The 10,351-nt window shown below is 46.5% G+C and overlaps 1 protein-coding gene across 1 annotated transcript; it reads right to left on the reverse strand.

Annotated features, from left to right (window-relative positions):
• Nucleotides 1,876–10,284, reverse strand: CZH9orf40 (chromosome Z C9orf40 homolog). Its single transcript, XM_021381651.1, has 2 exons — nt 9,820–10,284; nt 1,876–3,255 (listed from the first exon to the last, which is right to left on the reverse strand). The coding sequence occupies exons 1-2, from the start codon at nt 10,141–10,143 to the stop codon at nt 3,100–3,102; spliced, it is 480 nt and encodes a 159-aa protein (XP_021237326.1). The 5' UTR covers nt 10,144–10,284; the 3' UTR covers nt 1,876–3,099.

The raw sequence follows: 10,351 nt of genomic DNA on the forward strand, positions 1-10,351 counted from the left end.
TGCCCAGAGAGGTTGTGGATGCCCCGTCCCTGGAGGTATTCAAGGCCAGGCTGGACATGGCTCTGGGCAGCCTGGTCTAATGGTTGGCAACCCTGCACTCAGCAGGGGGGTTGAAACTCAATAATCTTTGAGGTCCTTTTCAACCCAGGCCATTCTGTGATTCTATGACTCTATGATTCTTCACCAACCAGAACACACAGCCATAGCAAAGCTGTTGGAAATATTACGTCATTGGTATTAGGTATTAGGTATTAAGAAATATTAGGTCATGCAGGTGACATCATCCCAATTGTGCCCACTGACAGGACACGTCCAGTCAGATGGTACCTCCATGGCCCCAGGCTATGCAGTGGGCTGGGGAGAGCTGAAGTAGGGAAGCTGCTCCCTCACTCATGCTTCAACAGGCAGGGGCTGTCACAAACTGCAAGAGGCTGTGGTCACATCAAGTCTTCAAAGCAGGCAGCAGCGACGCCCAAATTTCTCAGCAACACACCCTCCCAGCTCCTGGTCCCCACCAACCATGCTGGAGGTCATGTTCCCCTGCCACTCACTTCTGCTGCTGCAAGTGTGCCCTGCAGGGGCCCAGCTGCCTGAGCAGCCTGACAGCACAACCCAACCAAAGCCTTGTTCACTGGTCCAAGGCTCCAGTCTGCTTGACTGGAGTCCAGGCACAAGACCATGCTGGGCTCAGCCAGTACCTGAATTTATACAGTGAGGGTCAGTAAGGTTGCAGTCATCTCGCTAACATCACAACCTGTTAGCTGGTGACCTCCTAGACCAGGGCTGCACATATTCAGGCACCAGCTTGGGCTTCCATCACGCTCCATCATTCTGTGATTTTCATTCATATGGTGATATATTTGGGAAAATAAAAATTGCATGTTTACTATCTCCACAATAATCCACCTTCTATGGTGCTCACATCCACTCTCCTATGAATTATTTACATTTTCAGAAACTTACACATTTTTTGCCTGTTCTGGTTTGAGAGCAACACAAATTGGTGGTGATCCCTATGTCAGGCTTGCTTTTCATTCCAAGTGCTCGCAGGAGGTTGTTTGCTCATGCTTTCCTGTGCAGCTTTAGCAGGGGGTGGACTAGATGAGCTCCAGAGGTCCCTTCCAACCCCTACGATTTTGTGATTGAATTCCTCCATGCAGAAAAAATTGCACCCATTGTCACTCTATTGACACTTTCTGAACGCTGATGGAAACCAAAGAGTGGATGTGAGCACAGTGAGGCCATAGGCGGTAAATTTCAGCAGTGGTGACAGCAACATGAAAGACAAGCCGTGTTCCAGACAGCCATGCAGATTTTTATGAGCATTGTATGGAGGCTCTTGCTCATGGCTGCAGAACGTGCATTGTATCTGTTGTTGTCTCCAGGGAAATAAATAGGAGGGGTTACTTTCAGGGTGAGCTACGTGTACCTGCATAAATACTAGGTAATAATGTAAAATAGAGGATCCTGAGAAATACTGAATGGCGTGAAGTATTAGATATATTGTAAATATAGGAAGGCAGTATATTAGTGTTAAAAAAAAAGCAACAAACCAAAACAAAAAAACACAAATCTACTTCCTTTCTAATTTACTTTGGTTATAGTAAACAATAGCGGTTGCGTTCTTGACAGAAATAGAGTATGTTTTTAAAGTTATTTTTAAAGCATCTCCTCAGAGAACAAGATTTGGACTTAATAAAATACTAAATGCATGCTTAATTTAAATATTACTTTAAATGTGTATCTCGCTAATGTGACAGCAATGAGAAGCATATTTGAATAAGCACCATGAAATGTCCATGTTAGTAAGCCTCCTCCTTTCTTCTGCAGGCACTAGGAGACCCAGACAATAAAAATATTTTACAGTACAAATGCTGAAAAAAAGTTTTGAACTCTTTACTACAAAGGCTGATAAGTTGTCTCTTTTCAAACAATGACAATAAATAAAACAATCAAGTTACAAGTCAGGAGCTTCAAACAGTAACAGTCCCAAGGCCTTCAAATGCGCACAGCTGAAATTGTATTGACCTTTAACAAATACATTAGTAAAAAGAATTTTATTTTATTTGAAGATTATTCCAGCAAAAATATGACAAACTCACCTAAAATCAAGTCACATTCGTAAGTCTGACAGTCTGCCAATATAACTTCAAATTTCAGCCTACTATTGAAGACACATATTTCTAATTGTATTTCAACTTGTAGATAAATTACGAAAAAGCGCATTACGATCATATTTCACAGCAAAAGAAACACTAATTGAACTTCTGTAAAAAAGTTTCTGCAACATCCACAACATCTGCCAAAAACTAAACCTCAGTCAACTACGTACACAATTCATACTGCATTAACCTTTCATGACCCTGCATGACACAGCTGCTATTTCCACATTACCAGCTAGTTTAATGTCACAAAGAATAAGAAAACGATTAACTTAAGAACAGATCAAAAAATCTAAAAACTATCTGCTTTGAGTGATCACAAGAAGAATGTAAATCATCATTCAAAACACTGGCAGCTTATAGAATAGATCCCCTTTTCCTTTCCCATCCCCAACACACTCATTTTTGGTTTGCATAGAAAAGGGAATGTTTTGTCTGGTTTTGGTGGACTTCTATTTTTTGGCTTAGCTATTACACTAAAAAAAAAAACACTAAAAAATACTAGTTTCTGTGCTTTATGATAAAGAATTTCATATTGTGGTACAACAGTTACACATTTTCTTCAGGACAAGCTAAATTATTTTCCATTTCCTTTCCATGTGTAACTTATCCAACTGTTTCTTACAATTGCATCCAGAAGTTAATTAATTTTTTGTAGTTTTCGTCTACCTTGCTTCCATGAAGTCAAGCCTTTGTGCTAGACAAACATAAGCCTCCTCGGCACAGAATCAGTAAGTTCACATCTCCAGCCAGCTAACAGTACTTAACAGAGATGATGCCACCAACCTGACAGCTCTGACTTGCCTTTTCAGATTGAAGTAACACTGTTTCTTCATGAAAACAGAAGCACACTGATTTTTCTCCCACACAGAAAAAAAACTGAATCCAAACAGAAACAAGCTTCCTGCGAGTAGATGTACAAATATGAAACAACTGATCAGGTCTCCATCTCAGTCTCCATGGTATCAGTCCTTGAAGGAGTTTTATCAGCAGATGTAGTCTCTCCATGCAGGTTCTGAATATCAGACAAATCAATTGTAGGCAATGGTGCTCTCCAATACAAGAATGAGTTAAACTGACTGAATTCTTCTTGCTTTGAAAAGAAACAAAAAGGCAACAAAATATTAACATGCATCATATTAATCAATTAAGCAAATCATAATTTACTTTTGTCAAGAACTCTTGCAAAGAACTACTGTATCACTTCTGGGAAACATCTCTACAATCCCATCAATTTGTTCAGCTTAGAATCACCGAATCCTTAGAGTTGGAAGGGACTTCTGAGTGTGGCATCAACCACATCCCTGGGCGACCAGTTCAGGAACGTGACTGAGTAATATTGAAAAACCTGTGCAATTAGTGTACTTCACACATACATAAATTGTTCTTTTTATTTCTTCTCACAACGATACAGATATTCCAGGTGCATTTAGAAGCTGGTATTCAAAAGAACACATTCAACTATTTTACTACATTCTATTTCTTTTTCTCTATAATCTACATTTTTCCGAGGGCTCTGGAAAGACTGCTGAAGGGATCGGGAGTGCAAGTAGTGTTCTTCTCTGTCCTCTCAATTGGTGACTGGGATCCACACAAAAGGAGGAGGGCAGACATGCTGAATGAATGGCTTTGCAAATGGTGTCGCACTCAGGGCTTTGGGTACTATGGCTTGGGATGCAGCCTTGAGAAAGGGGGAATGCTGACGGCAGATGGGAGGCGACTGACTAGAAGGGCCACAAATATTCTAAGGAACAAACTGGCTGGGCTTTAAACTAGATATGATGGGGGAAGGGTGTGTACTGAATGACAGAGAAGAGTGTGGGAGCGCAGTTCACCTTGGGAGGCGGTAGGGGAAAACCCCAGACTTGTCCTGGAGGTATTAGGGAGGGCTCCTCCAAGAAGGCAACGAGGCCAATAGCCCAGCTGAAGTGCCTCTATACCAATGCATGCAGCATGGGAAATAAACAGGAGGAGTTAGAAACCGTGGCACAACTGGGAAAGTATGGCCTAATTGCTATCACGGAAACATGGTGGGATGAATCTCACAATTGGAATACTCTGAGGGCTACAGGCTTTCCAGAAGGGATAGACAGGGTAGGAGGGGTGGGGAAGTTGCCCTCTATGTTAGGAAGTGGATAGATTGCAAAGAGCTGTGTCTGAGAAAGAGCCATGACCAGGTTGAGAGCTTGTGGGTTAAAATCAAGGATCGGTCTGGTAAAGGGCATCTAGTGGCTGGGGTCTGTTACAGGCCACCTGATCAGGGGAGCCTGTTGACGAGGCCTTCTTGCTTCAGCTGCAGGAAGGGCCGCACTCACAGGCTCTTGTCCTGATGGGGGATTTCAACCACCTGGATATCTGCTGGGATAGCAGCACGGCGAGTGGCAGACAATCCAGGAGATCCCTGGAGTCTGTTGAGGATAACTTCCTGGTCCAGATATTAGACGGACTGATCCCAGGTGAAGCCTTACTGGACCTGGTGCTCACCAATGCAGAGAAGAGCATTACAGAGGTTAAGATTGGAGGCAGCCTGGGCTGTAGTGACCACGCCCTCGTAGAGTTTGTGATCTTGAAGAATGCAGGCCTGGCAAAAAGCAGAGTCAGGACCCTGTGCTTCAGGAGAGCAAATTTCTGGCTGGTCAAGGAATTGCTGGATGGTAAACTGGGAAACTGCCCTTGAGGGCATGGGTACAGAACAGAGCTGGCAGCTCTTTAAGGACACCCTTCTGAGTGTGCAACGGCTCTCCATCCCCAAGCAGAAGAAGTTGAGGAGGGGAGGCAGGCAACTGACGTGGCTGTGCAAGGACCTGCAGCTTAAACTGAGGGAAAAGAAGGAAGTGTACATGAGGTGGAAGCAGGGTTGTGTAGCCTGGGAGGAATACAGGGCTGTGTGTGTAGAGATAGGATTAGGAAAGCCAAGGCAAAGATGGAGCTGAACTTGGCAAGGGATGTGAAAGATAATGAGAAGGAGTTCTACAGGTACATGGGCAGGAGGAGACAGGCCAAGGAGAGTGTTCCCCTTCTGATAATAGGTAATAGAGAGTTGGCTTCCTCAGACATAGAAAAAGCTGAGGTATTCAGTGAGTGCTTTGCCTCAGTCTTCACTGGTGGTCAGGCTTCCCATGTCTGCTAGGACCCTGAGCCTCTAGAGAGGGTGTGGGGAGCGGATTCCATTCCACTGGAACAGTGGAACAAGTCCAACACCTCCTCATGCAATTGAATGTCTGTAAGTCCATGGAGCTGGACGGTATCCATCCCAGGCTTCTGAGTGAGATGGCTGATGTGGTTGCAGAGCCGCTCTCCATCATATTTGAAAAATCATGGCTGTCTGGTGAAGTCCCCAGTGACTGGAAAAAGGCAAACATTACTCCCATTTTTAAGAAAGGGAGAAAGGAAGACCCAGGGAACTACAGGCCAGTGAGCCTTACCTCTGTGCTTGGGAAGATCATGGAGCAGATCCTCCTACAAGACATGCTAAGGCACATATGAGACAAAGAGGTGATCCGAGACAGTCAGTATGGCTTCACTAACGGCAGATCTTGCCTAACCAATCTGGTGACCTTCTATGATGGAGTGATGGCATCGGTGGACAGGGGAAAGGTGACGGATGCCATCTTTCTGGACTTCTGCAAAGCCTTTGACATGGTCCCTCACCGCATCCTTCTCTCTAAATTGGAGAGGTGTGGATTTGAAGGATGGACTGTTTGGTGGACTAAGAACTGGTTGGCTGGTCATAGCCAAAGGGCTGTGATCAATGGTTCTATGTCAGGGTGCAGGCCAGTCACAAGCGGTGCCCCTCAGGGGTTGGTCTTGGGACCGGTGCTCTTCAACATCTTTATCAATGACATAAATGATGGCATTGAGTGCACCCTCAGCAAGTTTGCAGATGACACCAAGCTGAGCAGTGCAGTCGATACAGTGGAGGGAAGGGAAGCCATCCAGAGGGACCTGGACAGGCTGGAGAAATGGGCCCTTGTGAACCTCATGAGGATCAACAAGGCCAAATGCAAGGTGCTGCACTTGGGCCAAGGCAATCCCAGGTATTAACACAAACTGGGGGAAGAACTCCTTGCGAGTAGCCCTGCAGAGAAGGAGTTGGGGGTCTGGTGGACGAGACGCTGGACATGAGCCAGCAGTGTGCGCTGGCATCCTGGAAGGCCAACTGTGTTCTGGGCTGCATTGCAAGAGGAGTGGCCAGCAGGGAGAGGGAGGTGGTGGTCCCCCTCTACTCAGCTCTTGTGAGGCCCCATCTGGAGTACTGTGTCCAGGCCTGGGGCCCTCAGGAGGGCCACCAAGATGATCAGAGGGCTGGGGCACGTCTCCTGTGAAGAAAGGTTGAAGGAACTAGGCTTGTTCAGCGTGGAGAAGAGAAGGCTCTGGGGAGACCTCATTGTGGACTTCCAATATTAAAAGGGAGTGTATAAACAGGAGGGAGTACAACTGTTTACATGGATGAATAGTGATAGGACAAGGGGGAATGGTTTTAAACTAAGACAGAGGAGGTTTAGGTTAGATATTAGGAGGAAGTTTTTCACTCAGAGGGTGGTGACGCACTGGAACAGGTTGCCCAGGGGCGGTTGTGGATGCCCCGTCCCTGGAGGCATTCAAGGCCAGGCTGGATGTGGCTCTGGGCAGCCTGGTCTAGTGGTTGGCAACCCTGCACACAGCAGGGGAGTTGAAACTCGACGATCTTTGAGGTCCTTTTCAACCCAGGCCATTCTGTGATTCTATCATTTTGTACTCAAGTAGGCATCAGAAAAATCAAGGTGTCCTTTGGGGCCAGAGAGAAGAAGGTTCAGGGACTGTTAAGTCATACAAGAAAAAACCTGAGAGGAACATGCACTTATCTACTACCTTACTGGGTACATACATGTCACTGAAAAAACTTTGGAATCTCTGTTGGAAAGCACAGTTTGTTTTTAACCTTATGTCCTTAACCACAAAATAAAATTTACAGACAGGGTGGCCAACCTGTGCATGTGTCTATAGATGTTATATATGTAAGAAGTGAAAAGAGACATTCTCAAGCCATTTCTTACATCTTAAGTATGTACTTTCTTCTGGTATACAAAAACAGTAAATGCCTTGCATTTTTATTAACATGTTATTGGAACTGTTAGATATTATGTTACATGTCTCAGCATAAACAACTGCTGAAAAAAGCAGTTTAGCAACTAAACTGGTACAACTGTTTTGATATGGCTTTTGAACGAATTCCTGCTCTGTCTGCCGAGTCTCTGTAACTGATTAATAAGAAAATGTAATGTTCAATAAAATCCAGTAAGCACTGGCCATAAACCGCAGCCACTAGAATAATGTCTTTTTTTTTTCTTTAAATAAATTTAAAAAATTAAGTGTGTAAACTCACAACACTTCCTCTCCAAAGAAACATCTTTTTATTCCTTGCAATACAAGCCTACCATGAACTCCAGTTTGTATTAGGTAACCTTTTCTACCATCAGAATGTGCGTTATTAAAGGCCTACAATATTAAAAGAGGCTTGAGATGTGAAGACATCTCATAGCAACAAGACGTTTGTGCACCTGTAGAGTTCTACTAATGCATTAACTTCCACAAAGATTGCCTTCACATAAGATTACAGAACCAAAGTTCCCATTAATTGGAACTGCGAGCAAAACCAGTGAATGATATAGGTCCACGATAACAGGATATGGTAACTGAAAGAATACCTATCTAAATACCCAGTATCTAAAAGCAGCCGCGCACATCTGAGCATATAGTTTTGTAAACTGAATTTTATATACAGAATAATATTAACAACAAACAATAACCAAAGAACAAAGAGAAAGGGAAGATGTCCCAGCCCAAGCTCCAAACGGGGCTGTGTCGCTCACTCAGTACTGTACAAGGCAGGTGGTGAGTATGTTTGAAAACCAACTCCAGCAATGGAGTTTCAGAACCTGTCAGCTACTCTTGCCAACCCTCACCACATCTAATCTGAATTCCCCTTTTTATGATTTAGTAATAAATTGCTGCTCGTACGGTGAGAGCTAGATTCTTCACATCCAGAATACCTCTGTGCTAGCTGTTTTGCATGCACTTGCTAATTGATGGCATTTTTAAATCAAATAATTATAATCCAAAACCTCAAAACTACAAAGATGCAGATACAGATTTTGGTCTTGGACTACAAATGGGATTAACTTCCTGAGTAGTTAAGTCTCAAGAGCAGCTGTACTTCGGTTTATTTATATTTTTCACAAAAATTCTGTGTGAATGCGAACAAGCCAGTGGAGTACACCAGAGAGGAGCAAACATTCAACATTAACGCATCAAATACTCCCATTCACCCAAGTATCTCCAAAACAAGCTCAGAAAGATAAAGTTCAACTTTAATGGATCAAGTTATTTAAGAGTTAATTTCTCAAATCTAATTGAAAATATTGTCAAGTATGCTTGCAAGTAAACTCAAGTACTATCTCTTCTCTGGCCAATTTAAGGATAATTGCCAGCAAATTTAACAGCAAGTGTGAAATTACCACTGTTTTGACCATGGTCACTACTGTAACAAACTACACAAGCCACCAAAGAGCAAAGAACAACGCTAACCTACAGCTGTACTTTCAGAAAGATGCAAGAATCATCACAACAAACATTCACTGCTGTGAAAGATGCAAAGCATTCAGGTTGAACGTTCAGAATATGGAAGGAACACCTCTTGTCTGCCACTGACCAAGCTTTGGTTCAGAGTGAGAGAGACATGCCTGTACAATACTTAGGGAAACAAACAACTAAAAAATACTGCCTGTCAAAAATATTTTACATAGCAAAGCATACAAGTATACAGTAAAAGTACAGGTACTTTCTCCCTCAATTCCTTCATGAATCAATTCTACAATCCACCAGAAAAAGCAGACCAAAAAAAAAAAAAAAAGAAAAAGCCTGAGACAAAGAAGTCACAAATGTCTTCACAAGTCATAGTGCGGTGCTGTAAAAACGAAAGAGCAGCCTGACGTCCCTCTGGCCTACCACACCTGCCACCACAAAACCACCAGAGCCAATTCTGTGCTTTCACCTGAAAGGCCCAGGTGAGTTTACACGTCGCAGACGGGCACTCAGGCCTGCTGCGCTACTTTCGCGAAGCTAAGACATTCTTGGAACCACGTGTTTTCTTCTACGCCACGGCAAAGACCACGGCCAGAAGAGGCCGTGCTGCTCCACTGTTCCACGCTAGCCAGCAGCGCCGGACGCCAGCCGTGTGCTGGCCCGCCGCGATCACAGCACCAGCAGCAGCTGAGTCGCCGCTGCTGGGGGCCCACCCTACCAGCGACTGGGCAGCCAGGCTGTCACAGCCTAAGCCCGACTCGTGAGAGGCACTACCGAAAGAAACCCTTCGAACTTCCACCTCAACAACTGGACGGGGATGTGATTAAGGACGAAGTAAACTGAGGCAAGTGCTCCCCCCCGCCTTTCTAGCGGAGAGGGGCAGGGCCAGGTAGGAACACCAGTTTCTTAGCTTCAAAAAACACAGCGCAGAAGAAGGACGGAGAGTCCGCAGACGCCACCGGGCGCCCACGGCGGGGGCTCCCCGCGGGCACGTGGCATTGCGGGTCCCGCAGCGCCGTACGGGAGCGCCTCCGCCAGGGGCCCGCCCCGGGCGGCGAAGCAGCCCCTCCCGCCCCGCCCCCCACGCAGTTACCGGGGTGGCTGCAGGCTCCTTGGCACGCCTGCCGTCGTTTCCCTCCGTCGTCCGCTCGTCTTGGGGCGCCGCGGGCCCGCCTCGCCGCCGCCGCCTCCCCGCCGCATCCCCCTGCTCCCCGCGGGGACTGCCGCCCCGCAGCCCGGGACGCTTTCCCGGCGGCGCCTCGGCCTCCTCCAGCTTCCGCTTGGCGGCGGGGCCGGCACCCGCTGTCTCGTTCCGCGTGCGGCGCTCGGGCAGGGCGGCGCGGGGAGGCGGCGGCTCCCGCAGGAGCCGCTTGAAGGGCGCGTAGCAGACCAGCGATTCCGCGCGCCGCTTGGCCATGGGGAGGGCCGGGCGCGCAAGCTACGCCGAACGCAACACACCCGCCAGCGAACGCACCACCACGAATCCCACAAAACGCATGCGCACCGCGAGCTGCCCGCCACCCGGGAGGGGTGGGGCAAGGCGAGACCGCGCCCCAGCAGCCCGTCCCTCAGCGCACCGCCCCCACCCCTTTGCCGCCTGAGGCTCCGCGCCTCCCGGCGCAGCC

The sequence above is a fragment of the Numida meleagris genome, chromosome Z, assembly GCF_002078875.1.
Source record: "Numida meleagris isolate 19003 breed g44 Domestic line chromosome Z, NumMel1.0, whole genome shotgun sequence".
In the NCBI taxonomy this organism is placed as follows: Eukaryota; Metazoa; Chordata; class Aves; order Galliformes; family Numididae; genus Numida; species Numida meleagris.

What these genes read in the sequence shown, in the direction of transcription:
- CZH9orf40 (XM_021381651.1), bottom strand. Translation starts at nt 10,143, where the DNA reads ATGGCCAAGCGGCGCGCGGAATCGCTGGTCTGCTACGCGCCCTTCAAG. An exon ending in AGGAGCCTGCAGCCACCCCG is followed by an intron (nt 3,256 to 9,819) that starts GTAACTGCGTGG and finishes TTCTTTTCAAAG; the next exon opens with CAAGAAGAATTCAGTCAGTT.